The 25,936-nt window shown below is 39.4% G+C and overlaps 7 protein-coding genes across 17 annotated transcripts; 5 read left to right on the forward strand and 2 right to left on the reverse strand.

The window, feature by feature from the left end:
• Positions 1–2,180: 2,180 nt before the first annotated feature.
• LOC132790111 (microsomal triacylglycerol transfer protein) lies at positions 2,181–6,408 on the reverse strand. Its single transcript, XM_060798551.1, has 6 exons — positions 6,125–6,408; positions 4,958–5,766; positions 3,345–4,284; positions 2,749–3,286; positions 2,516–2,683; positions 2,181–2,450 (listed from the first exon to the last, which is right to left on the reverse strand). Exons 1-6 carry the CDS (start codon positions 6,225–6,227, stop codon positions 2,300–2,302), a joined length of 2,709 nt encoding a protein of 902 aa, XP_060654534.1. The 5' UTR covers positions 6,228–6,408; the 3' UTR covers positions 2,181–2,299.
• A 273-nt stretch (positions 6,409–6,681) lies between these two features.
• On the forward strand, positions 6,682–11,111 carry LOC132790121 (uncharacterized). Of its 5 annotated transcripts, XM_060798572.1 has the most exons (4): positions 7,219–8,355; positions 9,706–10,294; positions 10,385–10,782; positions 10,837–11,111. In XM_060798572.1, exons 2-4 carry the CDS (start codon positions 9,736–9,738, stop codon positions 10,948–10,950), a joined length of 1,071 nt encoding a protein of 356 aa, XP_060654555.1. In that variant the 5' UTR covers positions 7,219–8,355; positions 9,706–9,735; the 3' UTR covers positions 10,951–11,111. The 5 variants fall into 5 exon arrangements, 2 of the variants coding, with proteins under 2 accessions (XP_060654555.1, XP_060654546.1); XR_009632774.1 differs by lacking the exons at positions 9,706–10,294; positions 10,385–10,782; positions 10,837–11,111 and adding an exon at positions 8,416–8,751 and having other exon boundaries at positions 6,682–7,865; positions 7,969–8,355; XR_009632775.1 differs by lacking the exons at positions 9,706–10,294; positions 10,385–10,782; positions 10,837–11,111 and adding an exon at positions 8,416–8,751 and having other exon boundaries at positions 6,682–7,831; positions 7,969–8,355.
• Positions 11,112–11,363: 252 nt separating this feature from the next.
• LOC132798156 (uncharacterized) lies at positions 11,364–12,768 on the forward strand. The gene is made up of 3 exons (XM_060809910.1): positions 11,364–11,869; positions 11,939–12,589; positions 12,643–12,768. The coding sequence occupies exons 1-3, from the start codon at positions 11,534–11,536 to the stop codon at positions 12,766–12,768; spliced, it is 1,113 nt and encodes a 370-aa protein (XP_060665893.1). The 5' UTR covers positions 11,364–11,533.
• Positions 12,769–13,236: 468 nt separating this feature from the next.
• On the forward strand, positions 13,237–15,419 carry LOC132790215 (uncharacterized). Its single transcript, XM_060798683.1, has 2 exons — positions 13,237–14,359; positions 14,413–15,419. Exons 1-2 carry the CDS (start codon positions 13,304–13,306, stop codon positions 14,473–14,475), a joined length of 1,119 nt encoding a protein of 372 aa, XP_060654666.1. The 5' UTR covers positions 13,237–13,303; the 3' UTR covers positions 14,476–15,419.
• Positions 15,420–15,756: 337 nt separating this feature from the next.
• LOC132789145 (uncharacterized) lies at positions 15,757–17,162 on the forward strand. 3 transcript variants are annotated; one of them, XM_060796944.1, is made up of 3 exons: positions 15,757–16,409; positions 16,500–16,897; positions 16,952–17,162. In XM_060796944.1, exons 1-3 carry the CDS (start codon positions 15,851–15,853, stop codon positions 17,063–17,065), a joined length of 1,071 nt encoding a protein of 356 aa, XP_060652927.1. In that variant the 5' UTR covers positions 15,757–15,850; the 3' UTR covers positions 17,066–17,162. The 3 variants fall into 3 exon arrangements, with proteins under 3 accessions (XP_060652927.1, XP_060652935.1, XP_060652919.1); XM_060796952.1 differs by having other exon boundaries at positions 15,758–16,259; positions 16,952–17,161; XM_060796936.1 differs by having other exon boundaries at positions 15,759–16,897; positions 16,952–17,160.
• A 319-nt stretch (positions 17,163–17,481) lies between these two features.
• LOC132795474 (uncharacterized) lies at positions 17,482–20,226 on the forward strand. 5 transcript variants are annotated; one of them, XM_060806224.1, is made up of 4 exons: positions 17,482–17,960; positions 18,030–18,680; positions 18,734–19,966; positions 20,026–20,226. In XM_060806224.1, the coding sequence occupies exons 1-3, from the start codon at positions 17,652–17,654 to the stop codon at positions 18,803–18,805; spliced, it is 1,032 nt and encodes a 343-aa protein (XP_060662207.1). In that variant the 5' UTR covers positions 17,482–17,651; the 3' UTR covers positions 18,806–19,966; positions 20,026–20,226. The 5 variants fall into 5 exon arrangements, with proteins under 5 accessions (XP_060662207.1, XP_060662189.1, XP_060662199.1 ...); XM_060806206.1 differs by having other exon boundaries at positions 17,482–18,680; XM_060806216.1 differs by lacking the exon at positions 20,026–20,226 and having other exon boundaries at positions 17,482–18,680; positions 18,734–19,970.
• Positions 20,227–21,103: 877 nt separating this feature from the next.
• Positions 21,104–25,615, reverse strand: LOC132795467 (uncharacterized). The gene is made up of 2 exons (XM_060806186.1): positions 25,275–25,615; positions 21,104–23,310 (listed from the first exon to the last, which is right to left on the reverse strand). Exons 1-2 carry the CDS (start codon positions 25,328–25,330, stop codon positions 21,261–21,263), a joined length of 2,106 nt encoding a protein of 701 aa, XP_060662169.1. The 5' UTR covers positions 25,331–25,615; the 3' UTR covers positions 21,104–21,260.
• Positions 25,616–25,936: the final 321 nt, after the last annotated feature.

A 25,936-nucleotide genomic window follows, 5' to 3' on the forward strand; every position in this document is an offset into this window, starting at 1 on the left:
GGCGTGAGAGCGCTTTTGCTGATACCGTTACAGCACCCGATGGTAGAGATTCGTATGAGAGAACCCATTGGCGAGAGCGCCAACGTTGCGCAAGTGTGTGTGCGTGCGTGTACTGGGGAGCATTCGTAACGTCGCTCTCTTACTCTGTGTCGGTTTGGCTCTCTGGGACTGATTTAAAACGCGCTAAATGTAAATGTAATTATTTATTCTTTCCTTTGGCTTTGTACTAATGAATACCAATTACCCGGCTGATTAGCTGAGCTTATTAAATGCCCTTAAATAAGAAATACTAACACGACTTTGATTGGAACTACAGCTGACTGCGATCGTTGTTGTTGTTGTTATCGCTTTAAATGCCAAGTAAATGCCAAATATTTGCTGGCTGCACAAAACGCAGCGCACGCTCTTTACACGTGGTTCTTGTTGTATTGCAACTTCACGCAACACTCACATTCCCATACATGCATACATATGCAAAGCATGCCCAAACACACACACGTCACAATGTCAACAACAACAACCACAGCGGAGAGTTGCGCTCAGCATTGCACTGCTACTCTCTCTCTCACTCACTCTCCTTGCTCTTCGCTGTTATAGTTGTTGTTGTCGTTTGCTGATGGCCAGTCGAAAAAAAATAAATATTCGTACAATAAATAATCGTATATTTTTATTGTTAGCGCCTGTCTGCATTTAGTTAGCACCTTTCTTTATAAATAATCTCCCTGCTGGACAGTCTTCGTCACTTAATACTTTTTAACGCTTTTTATTCGTGAAAATTGCCAAGGCAAACAATACATTTAATCGAGTTTTATATTTAGCACAATTTTTACGTATCATTGCAATGTATTTTCAATTATAACAACAACAACAACAAATATAGGGACGAACTATTCAACGTTTACAAGTGTGCGAAATGTTTGCATGTGTGGGCCAGGCCTCCACACGCACACCAATGTACAAAAAACTCACGCACACGCGCGCACATTAGAAAAGCGCGAGACAATTGGGATTTGGCCTAATTACTATCATCACTTAAACTGACAACGATAAACACAGTTCTTATACACTCACACTTCACATATGTTTTTACACACTTCCTTATATATTTCACGTTTATTACAAGCCCATTTCTTACGAAAATAAATGAAATGCCAGTGTTGTGCCTAGTGTGCAGCGTGACCGCAGTTGAGTGCCAACATATACTAAATTACGTTCCAAAATATACCACCCATTTAATAAGGGGATTTTTCAAAATTGCCTATGAAAATGCGCCACGCTTCATATTTTTGTGTTTTAAGTTTTAAGTGATTTTTTTTTGTGATGCTACGATATCATGTTTTCTTAATATAAATACTAAAATAATTAAAAACGAAAATGAACGCATTTCTTATGCTTTCTTATTTTCGATTAAAAATTATAGTACAACATATATATTAAATGGATGCTCTAATCTCAATCTTTTAATTACTTACCAACGCACCATTTTTAAATGTTACATTTTTGATTTTTAATTTAATAGTTTTCAAAATTGTTGATAATATGAAAATTAATATATTAAGTGCTTTACTTTAAAACTGTACAGTTTTGTTAACCAAATCATCTGTTCTGCAAACTGCTCTGATGCTAACAGAGCTGCTTGTTAACATACTGTTAACAGAGTTCACCGTACAAGCATTTTGTGTACCCAAAAAGTATACCATTTCTATCAATTGTGTACTAAACAATAATATACGATTTGAAGCCTGAGATTATCATTATTAATAACAATTTGTGAATAAAATTAAATATACAATATAATATTAGTTAAGAACTGCTATAAACTGCTTCAATTTCGTTTCTTTCCATTGCAGGTCATAATTAATTTATTGGATTGATCAATCAATTAATTATTTGCCTATTAATTTTGCCAGTGGAGGGTTCACTTTAGATCTTAAGTTAAGATTCTTAACTAAGCATGAGAGTGAGTTTGTATTTTTGACCCTATGGCAACTTCCTTATAAAGGTTTTGTGAAACGTTTTTTAAAATGCGTTGATTTTTGGTATACAAATTTCAAAGCCCAAATAAGTAAATTAATATTATTATGTATTATCTACATATTATGCAAATATATGTATATTATCGATATACACACATACATAAAATCTATACTTTGCACTGACGTTTTAAGAAATAAATTTCGCTTTTTGAATTTTAGTTGTAGTTATTTGAAATTTAATAATCTCTATTGTGAGTCTTAATCTCTGCACTTTGATATATACAAATTAGCAATTGAATTGTTGATAAATGCAATTTTTAATCTCAGGATTCAATTATCTGGTTGCACATCTCGTTGTTCTTCTGATTCAAGGCAAACGTGCGACCCGCCGATTTGTGTGTGAGAGTTGAACGCAAATGCTTGGCATAAGCTGGTTCCACATTTTGTAGATAAACGGAGCGGACATTGGAATAGCTATAAAGTTGAAAGAATATACGATTAAAGAAGGAATGCAAAATTAAAATAGAAGTTTGACTAACGTTAAAAGCTGCTCTGGACGCTGCAGTTGCATGCAAAGCTTAATGCCGCTGTAAAAGTCCAGATCCGCTTGAAGACTGAGTTTTGGCTCATGGGTGAGTGTGAAATCCTGCACCAGTTTAGCATAGGTGAAGCCCACAGCAATATGACCCACAACAGCGCTGCCAGTGCTATAAAATAGTTCAAGAATTTATTAGCTTTCGAGTTAAAACAGTTGTTAATGTGCTGCACTCACTTTTGCTGTATCTCTGTTTGCGCATTGCGATTCCACAAACTGAAACCCACTTTGCCATTGAGATCCACGCTGCGTGCACCCAAAACACGCCAATGCAACGTAGCGCCCGATGCCAGCACAATGTAATGCTCATGATCCTGGGCCAATGTTGTGGCCTGATAAGCTGGCGTCGAGTCCGACGCGCTGCCACCCCAAACATGACCCATGAGCTCCGTTTGACCGTTAAAGAAGATGAGCGGACGCAGCTGAGCGCCCTGCACGCTAATCTCCATGCCCGCGGTGACAGTTTCTTCGCTCTGCAGCTCATCATCAGCCGGAATGCCATCATCCGCCGCCTCATCGCTATCGCCCACCAACGAACCCAAGCCAGCTGTGTAAATGCCCAGCTTAAAGCTGCTCGCTTGCTCGCGGGCAGCGTGCAACAAAAACTCAACCGATCCCCGCTTGAGGATGCCCTGATAAACCTCCTGGGTGCTGAGCAATGTCTCATTGAAAGCAGGCGACTGCGACAGCTGGCGAGTGAGCACAGTGGTGAGACCTGCAAAAGGGAACTAAACATGAATTCGGTATCTCAATTGAGTCATCTTAATACCTACCTCGCTGTCCCAGCACATTGTAGTTGTTCACATGCTCTCGCTGTGTCAATGCGGAGCGGAACATGGCACGAAAACGTGGACAGATCTCGGCGAGCATGCGCAGCTTCTGCAGCACATAAGTCTTGATCTCAAACTGACGATCATTGGAAGCGAGATAGTCAAGCAGTTGACCCAATTGCTCGGCACTCGGACGCATGGCCAGAAGCACATCCAAAGCCAAGGTGCGAGCGGAGCTATCGAAGCGTCTCTGACGTTGATAGAAAATACTCTCGAATAGCTGACGATGTGGCGTCGCAAAATTGGCAGCTGGGAAGGATTTGAGTGCCTGCAGAGCCGCCACAGTTATCTTGGCATCCTTTGATTCCGTTGCCTGCTTCAACAGCACATCGATGGTCAACGGGTCACGCAGATTCTGCAACGCCCGCACATACAAGCTGGCATCCTTGGAGCTCAGCCCATCGATGAGTAAATCCCGCAACTGCTGCAGCAGTGCATCATTCGCATCGAGGCCACTTTGTCGCGTGAGCGTGGCCAGAGTTTGGAGCACGCTATCGCGTAGTTTCGACTGCTTGGCTCCGCCAATCTTCTCCTGCTGCTGTTGCCAGCCGAATAAATGCTCGAGTATCGCACGCTCCGGATGCGTGGCCACTGCCAAAGATTGCAGATACTTTTCCAGCAGCTCTAGCGATTCCTGCGATGTCTCGGCTCCTTTATAGAAATGACCAAAGGTTGCATTGTGTGCTTCGTAGGTTTGCACAGCTCCCAGCAGATCCACCAGCTGTGTGGCCAACTTTCCATGCGTCTGCAGCAATTCCTCGAACTCCGGCTGCTTTGTGAGTCGAGCCAATGGCAACAGTTGAGCGTAGGCCAACGCTAACGAGGATTTGCCCACGTCCTCCTCTTGCAGTTGCTCCGCGCTTTGCTCAAATTGCTCCAATAACTGTAAAAATAGAGTTGCCGATTAATCGATTGTTGATATATGTCAAATTTAACGGTAAACTAATCGCAATCTAATTAATTTTTTAATTTTACTGTTCAAACTTGTGATTTATACCGTTTAACTGATTATTACTAATCTTGATCTAGGCAATTATGGATTATTACAGTTTAACTAATTAGCGATCAAACGACTTAAGCAGATATCGGTCACAAAACTCTTAATAGTGATAATTTAATAGGATCGCTATTACCCCTAGCTCAATTAGTTTCAAAGCTTGTCGATTAATCATCATTTGTAATTAGCTGATTACTAATTAGTAATTTTGTATATCTTTTCTATTTATTAAGTACTAATAACAACCATTAGACAATTTCTGATATTTTAAAATAGTTATTTTCTCTAGTTGAATATTAATTACATTTATTTTTATTCATGTCTGACTACTGCTCTTAAAACGTAATTTAAGTATTTACTCATAACTATTAAACCTTCTTTATATGTAATAAGGAATATCAATATTCAATATTACTTATTAACTTTATTATTCAATTAATATATCAATCTTAATTTAATGAGTTGTCTATTAATGAAGTGATTAATATTTGTGAAAACCTACTATACTTAATTTTACGTTATACTCGATAGTTTTGAAAACTATCGAATGATCACTCACCGTTTGCTTCTTCAGTTCTCCAATAGCGCCATCTACATCGGCTTCCAACGGAAAAACGCGATACCATTCCAGCAGACTTTCCACGGCTGCTTCCAGTGTGGCATGTTCCAGTTGCGGCACCTGCTCCGCCCCTTCAGCCAGATGTTGCAGTCGCAGATTGCCGCGCACCAAACTGCCCACATCCGGTTTGGCAGCGAGTGTCAAACGATGCGTCTCCTTAGACTCGGCACGCAACAAAGCGCCATCTGCCGACAGTTCGTAGTCAACTTGTTCCTGGGAATTCTGTGAGACACCGAGCGCTTGCTCAGGATGATAACTGACACGCAGATCCCAGGGAGCACAATCCGTTTTATGCTTCTCCACACGAGTGGTGGATTTAAAGTTGTAGCGCACGCGACAATGTCCAGAGGCATCCAATTCAGTGTCGGCTTCGCCGCTGGAACGACGCAGCTGCAGCAGCGAGGCGACGCCGCGTTCCAGATTGAGCAGCGATTGATCGCGCGACGTGTGCGCTATCAACTGCTCCGGCTGCCCTTTGACCAGCGCTATGTAGAAAGGTCGATCGGGCAGAGACGTAATCGAACGCTTTGCTTTGCCCGGCGCTGCAACGTAATGCTTACTGTGGTGAATTTCCAGCAGCTGCGATTCATCCTGGCTCCAAACCGAATTCACTTTGAGCTGCGTTTCAAAATTGTAACTCACCTCTTCGGCTTTGGCTGCTGTGTTGAGTTTCTCTAAACTCACCGCGCTCTGCAGAACAAAGAGCTGTTGCGTGCGGGGGGGAATTAAAGAAGAAGCGCGTATCGCGACTGCAAAGAGAGCGAGAGGCAAATAGAGTACACGTCATTAGTAACTAGCAAGAATAGAAAACTTTCTCCACAATCTACGCTTTAAACATTGTGCGCCAAAAAAACAGTTCAAGAGTTTATCAACAAGTTGTGCGTCGACGTCGTCGTCGGCTGCGCTGCCGCTGACTGTTAAATCAGCTGGCATTACCCATGCTTGTGTGTGTATGTGTGTGTTTGTTCTTATTGGCATTCGTTTAGTTACTTTCCCGGTGTTACAACAAAACAACAAAGTTCGTTCAACTCACGCTTTCTACGCGTTTCGCATTTGTTATGCTTTAATATTTCTGCACTTCTTCTTAACAATCCTCGAATTACTCACCTAAGCAACTGCTTAGCAGTAACAGACTGCAAAACATTTTGCCGGCATTGTTTTTGTTGCTGCTATTGATGTTGCACGTCGTTTGCCGGTTTCGTTGCTGCATTTTTGTTCTCACTTTGGCACTTGCTCAATTAACACTAAGTAAGGAGTATTAACACATTGATTGATCGTTGGCTGATTACACTAATTATTACAAAGTCCCCCGCAGACCGTTGTTTCTCTCACGATCGCATTCACGACGACTTTTGAAGCGTGCGAACTCGACGACAATCAAAACGCATATGTTGTCTGCATCTAAAAAGTTAGCATAGCCACTGTTAATAACACTGCGAATTCCACAAGCTTAACAGCTCGCTCACCTGTTATTAACAGCACTTCCCGAAATGAAAACATTTTGAAAACACGCTCTCAGTATATTTATACCAAAATTACGTAAAAACGTAGAAACTAAACTAAATTAATATATTAAATACCATGATGATATTTGCATAACTATTTCTTAAATTCCGCATTTGCTTGCTTAGTATCACTAACAATATAATAAATACTTAGATGCCTCAACTCTTGAAGCAAAACGTAAATTAACTTTAACTGTTGGTGGACAATGAACTGGCGCTATACGAAGCCACTAAAGGAGTCTCAAATCGCATAAGCTTAGGTCTGGTGTATACCTGGTAAAAACGACATTGCTCTAGACTTGATGGAATAAGGATTAAGTTGTTTGAGCCTGAAGTGTTGGACATTTTGTTCTCCAGCATAAGCGCAACCATACAGGAATTGCAACTGAAGTTCGTCTCAGTGGAGTTTCTCACACAATGGGAGAAGTATACATTTTGAAACAGTGGAATAGTGCATCACGCAGACTGGGGATTCAATTTACTAATTCCTTTTAGTTTCGTCACAACAGTGTTCGAAACCCACTAAAATGCTAAAATTAGTTTTATTAATAATCACAGGCATTCAGAATAAATAACTTTTGTAATATTGCGGTTAAAAATACTATTTTCAATTACTATAATAATCTTGCACACTTCAAAATATACCAAAACGGTCACACTGATTAGATAGTAATGTTGCGAACGTTATGATCGAAATCTATCGATATCGATAGCATCTTATCTCAATTGCATCAGATGTATCATTTGCATTTAAAAGATTGAATTTATAAATTAAACATACAACAATGTTGGACATACTCAACGACGATTGTTGGTTGGAGATAATCAAGTACTTGGACATATACGACAAATTCGCGCTCTATGAAGCCACCAAAGGCGTTTCAAATCGTGTGAACTCAAATGTGATATATTCCTGGAAGCATCAACTCAACTTTACACTTGACAACTATATGTATGGGAAAATGGAAGAGATGCCTGAATTGTTAGACATATTTATATCCAGCATTAAGGACACAGTGCAGAAATTAATATTCGAAAATGTCACAGTTGAGTTTCTCAAACTCTGGGAAGAATACACATTTCCCAGCGTGAAAACACTGAAGTACACATTGGATGTGTGCGATTATAATAGGAATGATAATGAAGCCATCAAAATAATGGCCACTATCTTTCCTGGACTGCATAGTGTGAAGCCTCATGGTGGTGTCGATTCCGGCATGGTGCCCCAATGGACGCAGTTGCGTAAACTGGACTTGAGTGAATGGTTATCAGATTATATACCGGCATATGGCAATTTATTTATACTCAGGTATCCGCTACTAGAAGAGTTGATTGTGCGTCAAGTTAGTAATTTTACAAATTTTTATCATGAAGTTATGACCATGTCCAAGCTGCACACACTTACCATTCAATTGACTGATGATTACTATTTAAATAAATTTCTAGAGAAGCGCGGCAATGACATACATACTATTGTCTTTAACAATTGCATCGGAAAATACAAGATGAACACGTTGCACAAACTGAGGAACTTGCGACACTTGACATTGCAGGAAGAACATCATTTCACTAGCGAAGATCTACGCAAACTGATTATGGATTTAAATCAGCTGGAACAAATCGATTTGATTTACTCTGAAATATGGCCTAGTGAAGCGGAATTGTGGCAAACTGTTGCCAGTTGCCCATCTCTAAAGATTCTGAATATACTTGGCTCATATATGGATTCTGATGATTTTTTTCGATTCGAACCGACATCTCATGGAAGATGTACTGAATAAGCGTTCTCAGCCTTTAACAATACACATCTATTGCGATGCACCGGCTAAGAAAGTGAGTAAAGAATAACTCAAATCTTTTTCTTATTAGTATACATTTGAATTGTCATTGTAGATTTGTGATTACTTTAAGCATACACAACTGAAGCTCTCTTTTGAGCCTTTAAGTATGGACTTACTCGATGATGAATTCACCCAAATTCGTCTCAATCCGCTGTTGACAACGTAAAACTCAATTACTTTTTATACCCGCTACCCATAGGGTAGAAGGGTATTATAACTTTGTGCCGGCAGGAAATGTATGTAACAGGCAGAAGGAGGCATCTCCGACCCTATAAAGTATATATATTCTTGATCAGCGTCAACAGCCGAGACGATCTAGCCATGTCCGTCTGTGTGTCCGTCCGTCTGTCCGTATGAACACCTAGATCTCAGAGACTATAAGAGATAGAGCTATAATTTTTTTTCGACAGCATTTGTTATGTTTGCACGCAGATCAAGTTTGCTTCAAATTTTTGCCACGCCCACTTCCGCCCCCGCAAATCAAAAAAAAATCGAATAACAAGCCTAATTTTAATGCTAAAATGCGAATTTTGGTATATACAATAATTACTATAGTAGTTATGATTCCTGAAAATTTGGTTACGATCAGATAAAAATTGTGGAAGTTATTAAAGAAAGACTTTTGTATGGGAAAAAGCGCCTACTTACTAGGGGTCTTAGTTGCTGTGGCTATATCGATATACCAAATATACCATTTGGTATATTTTTAGTATTTTTACAGTATATTCGGTATATTTTGAAAATGATACCGCAATATTTTGGCTTTATTAAAAATGGGTAGCGGGTATCTCACAGTCGAGCACACTCGACTGTAGCTTTCTTACTTGTTTAAAAGTACTTTGCTTTATGTGTTGAAGCTTTTGTGATAGTGTGTGCCATATTTGTATTCATATAATAAATAAGCAATTCTAGCAATCCAATAGTTCTATAGTATTTTGAAGGATTTATTATGAACAATATTGTAATTCCCCAATTTTATAAATAGAAGTATTTTCGGTAATTTCTTTAAATTTTAAGACCTTCAGTCATTATTTTGAAGTATGTCAATTGTACAATGTTATACTCACTATTATTCTTTTGGATTAATTTGATGAATTAATAAATGATTTGATGTTTCAGTATAAACTGTTAAGCATTGTTGTGTGAGGGGCATGCGGGATTTAATGAGTTACAAAATTGAAAAGTCGGGAATTTGTAAAACAACGAGCAACTTGTTTCCATCCCTAGTATTGCTTATCAAAAAATATCAGCTGATATTGGTCGATAAATTCCACCAGAAAACTATCGATTTCAATAACCTCTTACCTTAATTTCATCAGACGTTGTATTCGCATTTTTACAGTTAAATTCATAAATTAAACATATAACGATAATGGAAACCATCAATGACGATTGCTGGTTGGAAATAATCAACTACCTGAATCTAGAAGATCAGTTAGCGCTCTATAAAGCCACCAATGGCTTTTCAAATCGCGTGAGCTCAAATGTGATATATTCCTGGAAACATCAACTCAACTTTACCCTTGATGAACACGCATATGAGAAGTTTGAAGAGATGCCTGAGATGCTGGATGTATTTCTGTCCAACATTAATGACACAATGCAGGGATTGGAATTTCAGTGGGTCACACTGAAGTTTCTCTATCGATGGAAGAACTACACGTTTCCCAACATGAAAACACTAGAGTACACAGTGGATGACTGCGATATCGATTGTGATAGTGAAGTGATAGCAATAATGACAGAACTCTTTCCTGGGCTACATAGTTTGAAATCCGATGGTACTTTCTATTGCGGCGCTCTGCCGAAATGGACGCAGTTGCGTAAACTGGACTTGAGCGAATGGTCACCAGATTATAATACCTATCGCAGCGATTCTCCTGAAGAGATTGCCAAGTGCATGCTTATGGAGGAGTTGCTTTTACCCGATGGTATTTGGGACTTTAATTTGCATCATGACCTTATGACGATGCCCAAGCTTCACACACTTGCCATAGAACTGAAAATTGATTTCATTTTAGCTGAGATGCTAGAAAAGCGTGGCAAGGACGTTCATACGATCGTCTTTAATGATTGTATCTGGGAATTCAGCATACCCACGTTGCAAAAACTCAGAAATTTGCGTCAATTGACATTGCTGGACAATGATGGTTTCACCAGTGAAGAACTACGGGACCTGATTGTGGATTTAAAGCAGCTGGAACAAATCGATTTGGTTGATTTTCAGATCTGGTCAAGTGAAACAGAATTGTGGCAAACAGTGGCCTGCTGTCCATCGCTAAAGATTCTCAACTTATCTGGCATGCAGCTATACGAGAATTTCTTTGAGTTTGGCAGACGTGTCATGGAGAAGACTTTGAACAATCGTTCCCATGATTTAACATTGCATTGCCACAACACAGGTGCAAACGAGAACCTTGTAAGTGATTTTTAAATAAAGTATTATTTTATATTAATTGATTTCTCTCTGCAGATCCGACAGTACTTTAAGCATCCACGACTGAAGCTCTCTTTTGAGCCCTTGAAACTTCATGAAGTTGATACTGATATGCTACAAATGCATCTCAATCCGTTGCTGCCACCCTAAAAGTTAAATATGTGATACTTTTGAAAGTATTTTTTGCGAACTATTGTGATATGCTGTGCTACTTTTTAGTAATCGCATAATAAATGTAATATTGTTCAAAATAATTGTAATATATACAACAGATATGTTACAGAATTCGAAATGCAGCAAAATGAATTAGAACATATTGAACTTATGTTTTCCTTGAAGTAGTTAATTGAACATAACACGATCTCGTTCTCCAAATTCTAGAACCATTTATAATTTGGAATTTAATTGCTGAATTTGATTCTAGGAACATATAATGCTTGAGTAGAGCTATAAAGCATTATTTTATATATGTACGATTATTGGTGTCTTAGGGGCGAATTGAAACATGTTCACAGTATAAATGTGTTAATATATGTCAGTAATTATGTATATTAACTGTTATAAAAATGAGTCATACATATGTGAAGCCCCTAAATAGAAACGTCGAGAAATTTAAAATCAACAAGCAATGCGTCTTCAGCCCTGGTATTGCTTATCAACTGCTACAGCTGATGGCAACTCGTCGTTATTCCGCAATTTTAAACAGTTTAATTCAGAAATTTAATGTACAACAATGTTGGAAACACTCAACAACGATTGCTGGTTGGAAATAAACAAATATTTAAGCCTAGATGACCAAATCGCGCTGTATGAAGCATTTAAAGGCATTTCAAATAACTTGATGTATGATGTGGCCTTTGCCTGGGAACATCAACGCTGCTTTTCGCTTGATCCTGATTGCTATGAGAAGTTTGAAGAGATGCCAGAATTGTTGGACATATTTTTGTCCAGCATTAAAGCCACACAGGAATTGCAATTGCACTGGGTCACACTGGAGTTCCTCAGACTTTGGGAGAACTACACATTTCCCAGCATGAAAACGCTGGAGTACACATTGGATGAGGATTGGGCAAAAGTTTCTAATGCCGACGCCGATGAAGCTCTAACAATTATGTCAAAAATATTTCCTGGACTACAGAGTGTGAAACCGTATGGTGGATTCGAATGCAGCACTCTGGTGAAATTCACGCAGTTGCGTCAACTAGATTTGAGCGATTGGACAATGGATTATCTGCCCTATCATTGTCCCGAAGAGTTAGCCACGTGTCCATTGATAGAAAAGTTAATAATTCCGATTTTTTTGTATTTCCCTGAAGTGTATGAAGGGATCATGGCGTTGCCCAAGATGCACACAGTTTCCTTTTACCTGAATGGTCAAGATGACATTTTAGCTGCAATGCTGGAGAAGCGAGGCAATGACGTACAAAAAATGATCTTTAACCATTGCATCTGGAAGTTCAGTGTGCCCACGTTTCACAAATTGAGGAACTTGCGCCAATTGACATTGCTAAACGAAAACCGTCTTAAGCCCGACAAGCTACTCAAAGTGATTGCGAATTTGAAACAGTTGGAGCAACTTGATCTCATCAATTACCAAATGATATTGTGTGAAGCAGCGCTGTGGCAAACTGTTGACTGTTGCCCATCGCTAAAGATCCTGAATATATCAAACATGTATTTGAAAAAGGATTTTTACGATGTAAACCGATGTGTCATGGAGAAGACATTGAGCAATCGCTCTCGGGACTTAAGATTGAATTGCCACAACACAGGTGAAAACGAGAAGCTGGTGAGTGAAGTGGAGATGGATTGTTATAAGTATTTATTCATTTATTCTTGCAGATGCGCCAGCTCTTTAAGCATCCACGATTGAAGCTCTCTTTTGAGCCTTTAAAACGGTATGATATCGATAAGAGCATGATACAAATGCATTTCAAGCCTTCAAGCCAAATATGTGATAACTTTTAAGTCTTTTGTTTCGACTGTTGAAACATTTGTGATAAGATGTGCAATTTTTTAAATCGCATAATAAATGCAGCATATTTCCCAAGAAAAAAAATTAATTAGACTATATATAAGTATATAGAATATATTCATACCTGAACATAAATTATATGACCTCATTCCCTAAGTTTTACGACTATGTATTTCCACTACTCTAGTCTTCTTTATTATGACTTTGAATTTAATGACTACATTTGATGCACGAGCAAATCTATTGAGCATTATTTTATATATGATTTACCTTGTTGGTGCCAAAACTAACTAAAAGCGTAGTTAGTTGTGATAACTTTTCTCAGTAATTTGGGAAATTCAAATTAAACACGCATAGCTCGTCTACTCGCCTCCAACCCTGGTATTGAGTATCATAAACGAACAGCTGATGGCAATCGATAAATTCCATCAGAAAGCTATCGATTTCTATAGCAGTTTAATTTCATCAGCCGCTCTATTGACATCTTTTAACATTTAACAGTTAAATTTATAAATTTAATGTGCAACAATGTTGGAAACACTTAACAGCTATTGCTGGTTGGAGCTAAACAAGTACTTGGTCTTAGAGGATCAAATCGCGCTGTATGAGGCATTTAAAGGCATTTCAAATAACTTGATGTATGATGTGGCATTTGCATGGGAACATCAACACAGCTTTTTGCTTGATCAAGATTGCTATGAGAAGTTTGAAGAGATGCCTGAATTGTTGGACATATTTTTGTCCAGCATTAAAGTCACAGAGGAAATGCAATTTCACTGGGTTAAACTGGAGTTCCTCAGACTCTGGGAAAACTACACATTTCCCAGCATAAAAACGCTGGAGTACACATTGGATGAGGATCTGTCAAATATTAATGAGACTGACGCCGATGAAGCTCTAACAATTATAACAAACATATTTCCTGGATTACAGAGTGTGAAACCGTATGGTGGATTCGAATGCAGCACTTTGGTGAAATTGACGCAGTTGCGTAAAGTAGATTTGAGCGAATGGACGCCGTTTTGTAAACCCTATCATTGTATCGATGAGTTAACCAAGTGTCCTTTGATAGAAGAGTTGATAGTAACTAATTTTTTGTATTTTACTGATATGTATGAAGATCTCATGGCGATGCCCAAGATGCATACAGTTTCCTTTTACCTATATGAGCGAGATGACATTTTTGCTTCACTCCTAGGGAAACGTGGATTAGACGTCCATAAGATAATCTTTAACCATTGCATCTATAAGTTCAGCATGCCTACTTTGCATAAATTGAAGAACTTACGCCAATTGACATTGCTGGACGAAAACAGTTTTCCTTGCGATAAACTAATCGAGCTGATTGCGAATTTCAAAGAGCTGGAGCAATTGGATCTCATCAATTCTGGAATGATGTTAAATGAGGCACCGCTGTGGCAAACTGTTGACTGCTGCCCATCGCTAAGGATCCTGAATATATCAAACATGTATTTGAAAGAGGATTTTTTCGATGGTAATCGATGTGTCATGGAGAAGACATTGAGCAATCGCTCTCAGGATTTAACATTGAATTGCCACAACGTAGGTGAAAACGAGAAGCTGGTGAGTGAAGTGGAGATGGATTGTTATAAGTATTTATTCATTTATTCTTGTAGATCCGCCAGCTCTTCAAGCATCCACGATTGAAGCTCTCTTTTTGTGCCTTTAAAACCGCATGACGTCGAAATGAGCATGATACAAATGCATTTTGAGCCTTTGCTGCCATCCTAAGAGTCAAGAATTGTGGCAAACTGTTGCCAGTTGCCCATCTCTAAAGATTCTGAATATACCTGGCTCATATGTATATGGATTCTGATGATTTTTATACCCGTTACCCATAGGGTATTATAATTTTGTGCCGGCAAGAAATGTATGTCACAGGTTGAACGAGGCATCTTCGACCCTATAAAGTATATATATTCTTGATCAGCGTCAACAGCCGAGACGATCTAGCCAAGTCCGTCTGTCTGTCTGTCCGTCTGTGTGTCTGTCCGTCTGTGTGTCTGTCCGTCTGTGTGTCTGTCCGTCCGTCCGTATGAAACACTGGATCTCAGAGACTATAAGAGATAGAGCTATAATTTTTTTTCGACAGCATTTGTTATGTTTGCACGCAGATCAAGTTTGTTTCAAATTTTTCGCCCCCGCAAATCAAAAAAAATCGAGAAAGCGTAATTTTAAAGCTAGAGTTGCGAATTTTGGTATATACAATAATAAGTATATAGTTATAATTAGTTAAAAGATAAAAATTGTCGAAGTTCTTAAAGAAATACTTTTGTATGGGCAAAAACGCCTACTTACTAGGGGTCTTAGTTGCTGTGGCTGACAATCTGGTATATTGTGCCGTCTATGGTATATTTTGAATGAGGTACTATATCAATATACTAAATATACCATTTGGTTTATTTTTTAGAATTTTTCAGTATATTCGGTATAATTTGAAAAAATTCCGCAAAATATATTTCTTTTATTCAAAGTGGGTAGCGGGTATCTCACAGTCGAGTACACTCTACTGTAGCTTTCTTACTTGTTTTAAAGTACTTTGCTTCATGTGTTGAAGCTTTTGTGATATTGTGTGCCATTTTTTTATTCACATAATAAATAAGCAATTCTAGCAATCCAATATGTCTATAGTATTTTGAGGGGTTTATTATGAACAATTTTATAAAGAGATGTATTTTCGGTAATTTCTTTAAATTTGAAGACCTTCACTCATTATTTTGAAGTATGTCAATTGAGCAATGTTATACTCGCTATTATTCATTTGTTAAATTTATTAATAATTTGATGCTTCACCATAAGCTGTTAAGCATTGTTATTCTAATTACGAGACAGAGTGCGGGATTTAATGAGTTACAAAATTGAAAAGTCGGGAATTTCTAAAACGACGAGCAACTTGTTTCCATCCCTAGCATTGCTTACCAACAAACATCAGCTGATATTGGTCGATAAATTCCACCAGAAAACTATCGATTTCAATAACCTCTTACCTTAATTTCATCAGACGTTGTATTCGCATTTTTACAGTTAAATTCATAAATTAAACATATAACGATAATGGAAACCATCAATGACGATTGCTGGTTGGAAATAATCAACTACCTGAATCTGGAAGATCAGTTAGCGCTCTATAAAGCCACCAATGGCCTTTCAAATCGCGTGAGCTCGAATGTGATATATTCCTGGAAACATCAACTCAACTTTACACTTGATGGAAACGCATATGAGAAATTTGAAGAGATGCCTGAATTGTTGGACGTATTTCTGTCCAACATTAATGACACAATGCAGGGATTGGAACTTCAATGGGTCACACTGAAGTTTCTCTATCGATGGAAGAACTACACGTTTCCCAACATGAGAACACTAGAGTACACAGTGGATGACTGCGATATCGATTGTGATAAAGAAGTGATAGGAATAATGACAGAACTCTTTCCTGGGCTACGTAGTTTGAAATCCGATGGTACTTTCTATTGCGGCGCTCTGCCGAAATGGACGCAGTTGCGTAAACTGGACTTGAGCGAATGGTCACCAGATTATAATACCTATCGCAGCGATTCTCCTGAAGAGATTGCCAAGTGCATGCTTATGGAGGAGTTGCTTTTACCCGATGGTATTTGGGACTTTAATTTGCATCATGACCTTATGACGATGCCCAAACTTCACACACTTACCATAGAACTGAAAATTGATTTCATTTTAGCTGAGATGCTAGAAAAGCGTGGCAAGGACGTCCATACGATCGTATTTAACGATTGTATCTGGGAATTCAGCATACCCACGTTGCGAAAACTCAGAAATTTGCGTCAATTGACATTGCTGGACAATGATGGTTTCACCAGTGAAGAACTACGGGAACTGATTGTGGATTTAAAGCAGCTGGAACAAATCGATTTGGTTGACTTTCAGATCTGGTCAAGTGAAACAGAATTGTGGCAAACAGTGGCCTGCTGTCCATCGCTAAAGATTCTCAACTTATCTGGCATGCAGCTATACGAGAATTTCTTTGAGTTTGGCAGACGTGTCATGGAGAAGACTTTGAACAATCGTTCCCATGATTTAACATTGCATTGCCACAACACAGGTGCAAACGAGAACCTTGTAAGTGATTTTTAAATAAAGTATTATTTTATATTAATTGATTTCTCTCTGCAGATCCGACAGTACTTTAAGCATCCACGACTGAAGCTCTCTTTTGAGCCCTTGAAACTTCATGAAGTTGATACTGATATGCTACAAATGCATCTCAATCCGTTGCTGCCACCCTAAAAGTTAAATATGTGATACTTTTTGAAAGTATTTTTTTGCGAACTATTGTGATATGCTGTGCTACTTTTTAGTAATCGCATAATAAATGTAATATTGTTAAAAATAATTGTAATATATACAACAGATATGTTACAGAATTCTAAATGCAGCAAAATGAATTAGAACATATTGAACTTATGTTTTCCTTGAAGTAGTTAATTGAACATAACACGATCTCGTTCTCCAAATTCTAGAACCATTTATAATTTGGAATTTAATTGCTGAATTTGATTCTAGGAACATATAATGCTTGAGTAGAGCTATAAAGCATTATTTTATATATGTACGATTATTGGTGTCTTAGGGGGCGAATTGAAACATGTTCACAGTATAAATGTGTTAATATATGTCAGTAATTATGTATATTAACTGTTATAAAAATGAGTCATACATATGTGAAGCCCCTAAATAGAAACGTCGAGAAATTTAAAATCAACAAGCAATGCGTCTTCAGCCCTGGTATTGCTTATCAACTGCTACAGCTGATGGCAACTCGTCGTTATTCCGCAATTTTAAACAGTTTAATTCAGAAATTTAATGTACAACAATGTTGGAAACACTCAACAACGATTGCTGGTTGGAAATAAACAAATGTTTAAGCCTAAAAGACCAAATCGCGCTGTATGAAGCATTTAAAGGCATTTCAAATAACTTGATGTATGATGTGGCCTTTGCCTGGGAACATCAACGCTGCTTTTCGCTTGATCCTGATTGCTATGAGAAGTTTGAAGAGATGCCAGAATTGTTGGACATATTTTTGTCCAGCATTAAAGCCACACTAAAGTTCCTCAGACTTTGGGAAAACTACACATTTCCCAGCATGAAAACGCTGGAGTACACATTGGATGAGGATTGGGCAAATGTTTCTAATGCCGACGCCGATGAAGCTCTAACAATTATGACAAAAATATTTCCTGGACTACAGAGTGTGAAACCGTATGGTGGATTCGAATGCAGCACTCTGGTGAAATTCACGCAGTTGCGTCAACTAGATTTGAGCGATTGGACAATAGATTATCTGCCCTATCATTGTCCCGAAGAGTTAGCAACGTGTCCATTGATAGAAAAGTTAATAATTCCGATTTTTTTGTATTTCCCTGAAGTGTATGAAGGGCTCATGGCGTTGCCAAAGATGCATACAGTTTCCTTTTACCTGAATGGTCAAGATGACATTTTAGCTGCAATGCTGGAGAAGCGAGGCAATGACGTACAAAAAATGACCTTTAACCATTCCATCTGGAAGTTCAGTGTGCCCACGTTGCACAAATTGAGGAACTTGCGCCAATTGACATTGCTAAACGAAAACCGTCTTAAGTCCGACAAACTACTCAAAGTGATTGCGAATTTGAAACAGTTGGAGCAACTTGATCTCATCAATTACCAAATGATATTGTGTGAAGCAGCGCTGTGGCAAACTGTTGATTGTAGCCCATCGCTAAAGATCCTGAATATATCGAACATGTATTTGAAAAAGGATTTTTACGATGTAAACCGATGTGTCATGGAGAAGACATTGAACCATCGCTCTCAGGATTTAAAATTGCATTGCCACAACACAGGTGAAAACGAGAAGCTGGTGAGTGAAGTGGAGATGTATTATTATAAGTATTTGTTCATTTATTCTTGTAGATCCGCCAGCTCTTTAAGCATCCACGATTGAAGCTCTCTTTTGAGCCTTTAAAACCGCATGACATGTTATAACTTTTAACAAATTCATCAGAAAGCTATCGATTTCTATAGCAGTTTAATTTCATCAGCCGCTCTATTGACATTTTTGACAGTTAACAGTTAAATTTATATATTTAATGTACAACAATGTTGGAAACACTCAACAACGATTGCTGGTTGGAAATAAACAAATATTTAAGCCTAAAAGACCAAATCGCGCTGTATGAAGCATTTAAAGGCATTTCAAGTAACTTGAAACTTGTGGTCTTTGCCTGGGAACATCAACGCTGCTTTTCGCTTGATCCTGATTGCTATGCGAAGTTTAAAGAGATGCCTGAATTGTTGGACATATTTTTGTCCAGCATTAAAGCCACACAGGAAATAATATTTTACAGGCTTAATCTGGAGTTCCTCAGACTTTGGGAAAACTACACATTTCCCAGCATGAAAACACTGGTGTACATATTGTATGAGGATTTTCCAGACGCCGATGTCTCCGATGAAGCTCTAACAATTATGACAAAAATATTTCCTGGATTACAGAGTGTGATACCGACTGGTGATTTCGATTGCAGCACTTTGGTGAAATTGACGCAGTTGCGTAAGCTAGATTTGACCGAATGGATGCCGGATTCTACGCCCTATCATTGTATCTATGAGTTAACCAAGTGTCCTTTGATAGAAGAGTTAAGACTAAAATATTATGAACATTTTACTGATATGTATGAAGCTCTCATGGCGATGCCCAAGATGCATACAGTTTCCTTTTACATGTATTACCCAGATGACATTTTAGCTTCAATCCTACGGAAACGTTTATTAGATGTCCATAAGATAACCTTTAGCCATTGTATCTATATGTTCAGAATGCCTAATTTGCATAAATTGAAGAACTTACGCCAATTGACATTGCTGCACGAAATCAGTTTTCCTTGCGATAAACTAATCGAGCTGATTGCGAATTTCAAAGAGCTGGAGCAATTGGATCTCATCAATTCTGGAATGATGTTAAATGAGGCAGCGCTGTGGCAAACTGTTGACTGCTGCCCATCGCTAAGGATCCTGAATATATATAACATGCATTTGAAAGAGGATTTTTTCAATGGTAATCGATGTGTCATGGAGAAGACATTGAGCAATCGCTCTCAGGATTTAACATTGAATTGCCACACCACACGTGAAATTGAGAAGCTGGTGAGTGAAGTGGAAATTGTGTCCAATTGTTATAGATATTTATTCATTTAATCTTGCAGATCCGCCAGCTCTTCAAGCATCCACGATTGAAGCTCTCTTTTGTGCCTTTACCGCATGACATCGATGGTAGCAGGATAAAAGTGCATTTTGAGCCTTTGCTGCCATCATAAGAGTCAAATATATATGTGACAACTTTTTAAGACTTTTGTTTTGACTGTTGAAACATTTGTGATAAGATGTGCAATTTTATAAATCGAATAATAAATAACAAAGGAAACAAAAATGAATTAGAATATATTCTCCATACTTGGACACAAATTATACGATCTCGTTCACTAAGTCCTATTGAGCATTATTTTATATACGATTTACTTCGTTGGTGCCTAAACTAACTGATATTAAGATCACATCTGTTAATTTCTGTGGCCGCTTAATTATATATCAAATATCGAATAATGTTGAACAATTTCTTTAAGGATTTAACATTGCATTGGCACAATGAGAAGCTGGTGAGTGAAGTGGAAATTGTGTTCAATAGTTATAGGTATTTATTCATTAATTCTTGTAGATCCGCCAGCTCCACGATTGAAGCTCTCTTTTGAGCCTCTAAAAACGCATAACGCTGATAAGTATATGATACTAATGCATCTCAATTCTTAGCTGGGAGAGATTTTTTGTTTCGACTGTTGAAACATTTGTGATATGCTTTACAATTTTTTTAAATTGCATTACAATTGATGCGTTGTTGAAATTTTATATACATACATAGAATACATCCAGTTTGTTTTCTTTGGAGTAATTAAACTTTATTCATACATTAAACATAAACTATTCGATCTCGTTCACTAAGTTCTACGGCCATTTCCAGTGCTCTAATCAATTCATGTTATAGTTGTTTATTATCATTTTGAATTTAATTGCTGAATTTGATAATCGCTACATTTGATGCTTGAGTATAACTATGCAAAATTGTTGTAATATACAAAAATTTCTATTGTAGACAGTTTGATAGTTTTTCATTTTTGTGTAATAGTTTGTTTTTTTGTTTATTGTCACTAAAACGAACTTAAAGAATTCTGCTCCGACTAACTTTATACAAAGTCCTACTGAATATATTTCATAGAAATACAAATGTCATTTCTTTTTCATTTCTCGCAGAGCTTATTTAATTGAATTCACACGCACACACTCGCACTCATTCACTCACACTCACTCGCTCACTCACTGTAAGGCTACGCTGCTTGGCTGGGCAAGTCTTTGTTTTTGTTTTTTTTGTTTTTGGTTTTTTGTTGGCTTATCTATGACAATAGCAGAACATCTTGAGAGCCGAATCATTGATGCAGTAGCTCTGGCTGCCATACAAATTGATGCGACTGATGGTCCCAGTGAGAGCACTCGCATAGCCCGACATACGCACCGTGGACTCAAAGACACCCAGGCCGGGCTTCGTCTGCAGTCGGAGCGTAATGTCCACGGCATAATCGGTGCGCAGTTCCTTGAGCATCTTGCGATGCGGGGCCGCAATGAACGCCTGCAGTATGGAGTTCAGATAGAGGGTGCGGCATTGCGAATGCGCCACCAGACGATCGTTGATCAGACGCACCAAATACCGTGCCGCACGCTGCACCCGGCCATCATTTGTGGGCAACTCTTCACGCTGGTGGCACGTGCACCAATGTGCCGCAATGCCCGCCTGTTCGCAGTTCCTTTCCGCCGGCACCGGCAGGAACAAACTGATGCCCCTGGGCAGGGTGCTGTCGATGTCGTGCAGATCGTCGGCCTGACGCTGCAGCTGATCCGGTTGCAGTTGCCGCATGTCGAGCAACTGCAGCAGCGTGGCATGCAGATCAAAGTGGGTCGTCAGTCGCTTGGCATTCAGCTCCAGATTGGCCACCGCTTGCGGATAGCGTTGCTTCAGCCACGCCGGATACAGAGCAATCAACAGTGGCTGACGCTCCTCCATCATGCCCTGATACGTCTTGCGAAACGAACCCCAACGCATCCCATGATCGGACATCAGCAGCACAAGGGTGCGATTGAGGATGCCCGTCTCCTGCAGCAGCTGCAAATTGTGCATCAACTGGCCGTCCAGCAGCGTGGGCGAGTTGAAGTAATCGTGCGTTAGGGAGACGGACCAAAAGAACGAGAAGAACAATTGACGTTGCATGTGCGGCATCAGCTTGCGCATGTATTCCATGAGGACGTCGGCAGTGCGTCGTCCACCCATGCAGAGGTTCACATTGAGATCCTTGCGATAGGCGATGCGTTTCTCCATCTCCAGCACCACGGGTCGCAAATAGTAATCTGTGGGCGTCCGACGAAATCCGCTGCGACAGAAATTAAACAATCCCAACATGGCCACGTCCTCGGCAAAGATCGTCTTGTAGCCGGCCTGCTTGTAGCGCTTCCAGATGAAAGAGCAGGCATCGTAACCGGGCGTTGCCATGGGCGCCACACACGAAATGTTCAGTTCCTGATCGTCGAGGCCGCTGAGCAGTGGCACCAGATTGGGAAACGTGTTGTCGCCCACCTTGTTGAAGCCCCAGAATTCCACATGCGACAGATTCTGTCGTATGTAGGCCGCAGTGCGTCGCATCTGACGTTGAAAATTCAAATGTGATACGCTATCGATGCCCAGCACCATGACGGACAAATGATCGGACGTCTCGTTGCCACCGCCGAAGTGGGTAACCTTCTTTCTCTTGGACACCTTGTCGGGCTTGTTCACCGCAAAAAAATGAATATCGACGTAGACAACTTGTCCCGCCGCATCGACACATTCCACGACCACAAACTCCACATCCTTGGGCAATTGTACACTGTCCTTCAGCTCAAACGGCACCGACTTCAGGTACTCATTCGATGTATCGGTTTTGCGCTGCAGTTCCGAGTACTTGCAACTGAGATTGGCCAGATCCGTGATGTTGTAAAGCTGCAGCTGTTCGCTGGCATTCAGATTAAGCAACAGCTGGCCGGGCACCGCATCGTTAGTCCGTGTCAGGGGCTTGATGCACTTGTACGCCTTCGGTTTGAACATGAACTGGGCAATGTTGTCGTCGAGCACCTCGAAGTACGGCATTCGGCAGCCGGGCGTGTCGATGAAATACGCCTGCGTCATGTTGTATTCATCGTCGATGCGTGCTATGAAATCCAAGCGATCGCGCAGACGGAGCAGCTTTGTCCTCAGATTGTAGTCGACAAAGAGATAGGAGAAGACGCATACGCAGAATATCACAATAACGATCTTCTTGAATTGGCCGCGATTCTTTGTCATGTTGTAGTAGCGATAGTAATGCTGCAGATCCCGTTTCGTCATGTATTTCGGATCCAGCAGGTATTTGCTTCTGTAATGAAGTGTGCACAAGATTCAATGTACAGAAAAATTTATTAGACTAGCTCAAAACCAAAAATTTTTATGCGCAACGCTTGCTGAGATTTTCAAAGTTCCAACTCATCTATTATACAACAATCGACCTATAATTTTACAAGCTGCAATTTATTGGGAAGTCTTTAAGCTAGACATTATATAAATTGGTTTATTTTTGGTAAAACTTTAAGGGACATCCTTAACTCTACTGTAAACAATTTAGTTGCAAGCGAAGCCACAAACAAATTTGAGTTGTGGTGCTTAAACTTAACTTACAAATCCAGAAATTGTTAACTTTAGATGCTCATTATAGTAAAACATGAAATGACTTTGTATTAATATTAATCCTCTAAGCGGTATCTGGTAAGGTTTAATAAAAACTTTAAAATTGAACTTCTTTCAAGCAAAAAGAAACCAACCTTCAAACCTTCTTCTATACATAGTAATCAAAATGTCTTGCATTAATTGTACGTCATAAACTTCGACTATTGATTTATGATCAAATATAATTAGTTTATAATTTATCAAAATCATATAAGCTTCTGCCTCTCTCTTGACTCCGTCTAGGTTCATTGTCTTTAGGCATCGTGTCCAACAAGCTGTCTACAGCAGATGACAATTTTTTGTGCTGACTACATCATTAATTAAGGCAACAAACAATATAATGGACAGCAGGCAGCACCTCAGACTCAACAAGGAGGTGCACTCAGATCGCCGCAGTTGCCTCTCCGCACTTCTCTCTGCCACGCCAGACAAGCCAGAGGAACTCAGAAGCGTTCTTTTATGAGCACAAGGACGTGACGTTGTCAATGTTTTCACATTTTTGCTTTACTTTTGTTGTTGCTATTCTGTATTTTGTTTTGTGGAAAACAAGAGTCGTTGGCTGCTGCTGCTTCTGCTGCTGACTCATGCATATGCAACAAGCTCGAAAGTATGCAATGCAAATTTATCACCCGGAATGAGAGTAGAGCGACGAAGACTTTTCGCTCGACTTTCTCGACAGCAGAAGGCAGACAGCACAAAGTTTTCTGGATACAGTAAGTAAGGCGAAAAGAAACTCGTATGGCAAGAATTCTTGCCTTATAGACCACATACATTTGCGCTATCAATACGCGAGAGTATAAATAGTTGGCGGCCTAGAAGTATGCTGTGAAAAATGCAAACCGTCTGGCCGCAGGGCGCAAAGAGGAACGTGATAGCCGGTAATGTGCAAGGTTTTCCAATAAAAAGCTACGAAGCGCAGATGCACAATATAAATACATATGTAACAAGCGCCAAGGCGCTGTTGTTTTTCCTATTTCGCTCACGATCCTTGTTTGGGGCCACTTTACTACTGTAAATTATTAAGCAGCATGCGGCAGAACCTTCTCATTGTTAAACATATAAATTGAATATGTATTTCATTCCAATCTTAACTGCAAACTTTGCATTAACAAGCTAGCTATTTAGTTGATTTATTGACCCGCCTAAAAGTATGCAACACAAATTTCTGGCATTCAAAATTGCATGACATTCCTCAAGGGCTATTCCCTATTAGTAAACAGCCTAAAAGTAGGCAATGAAAAATGGAAATGGTCAACATTGACATCAGTCAACGCTGACATCATTCTTCGAATGCTCAATCGACAACAGATTAACTGAACTGAAAAGGAAAAGGGAATGGGAAATCCATTTTCGGACTGAGCGTATTTATGTCTTTTGTTTGGGTTGCAATTGCTTCAATTGATGCTTCAAATTGCATTCTGCCAGAGTAAACACTGACGAAATTCAACGCTCAACGCTCAACGTGTAAATGGCATTCGAGTTGGTCCTTACAGCAAACAAGCCAACTGCAGGTAAGCAGCATAGAGACGGAACGAGCCCGAAAGAGAGAGAGAGAGAGAGAGAGAGAGAGAGAGGGGGGAAGAGAGAGAGGTAAGGATGGGGACTTTGTGTACTTACTCATAGCTCATGTCGCCGTACTTTCGCTTATCCTTCGTGGTGTAGTAGGCACGCATTTTAGCACCCTTTCAATTGCAAACTAAATCCTTAGAATTATCTCAGTTAAGTCCTTGACATTTTGTCGTATGCTTTTCTTGTTATTGTTATTGCTGCTGGTATTTTCATCACACACTTTTATTGTTTGTGTGCCACATTTTGTGGCAGCAACTGCAATACGTGCACTTTCAATCAAACATTTTCCACACAACTGGGCTTTTCCCCCCACTTTTTTTTTTGTGTCCAGTCCACTGAATCGCGACACGAGTTTCCTAATGCTACGGAATTTTGTTACCTGGAGCAGCTGCAGTCGCCTCTGCTGCCAGCCCACCAAACACTGGATGCTGTGCGGGCTCTGGACGCCAAAGTAACCAAAAAACTCACTCTCTCTCTCTCTATGTGTCTCTCAGCCTCGCTTTTGCTCTCTGTGTTTTGAAGTGTTTCTGGGCAGCGGATTCGGCGCAGTAGCTTTTGCTTGACAGCTGCCAGGGATGCTGTGCACAATGCTACACTGAACATATTTTAAGGGTTAGCTAGCAAGGAATAGAGGTTTTCCTTTTTAAGGATGAAAGTTCTCTTAAATATATTTGCCTAAAATAAGAGTTTAATTAATGAATTTAAATAAA

Source organism: Drosophila nasuta, chromosome 2L (genome assembly GCF_023558535.2).
Source record: "Drosophila nasuta strain 15112-1781.00 chromosome 2L, ASM2355853v1, whole genome shotgun sequence".
NCBI classification, from domain to species: domain Eukaryota; kingdom Metazoa; phylum Arthropoda; class Insecta; order Diptera; family Drosophilidae; genus Drosophila; species Drosophila nasuta.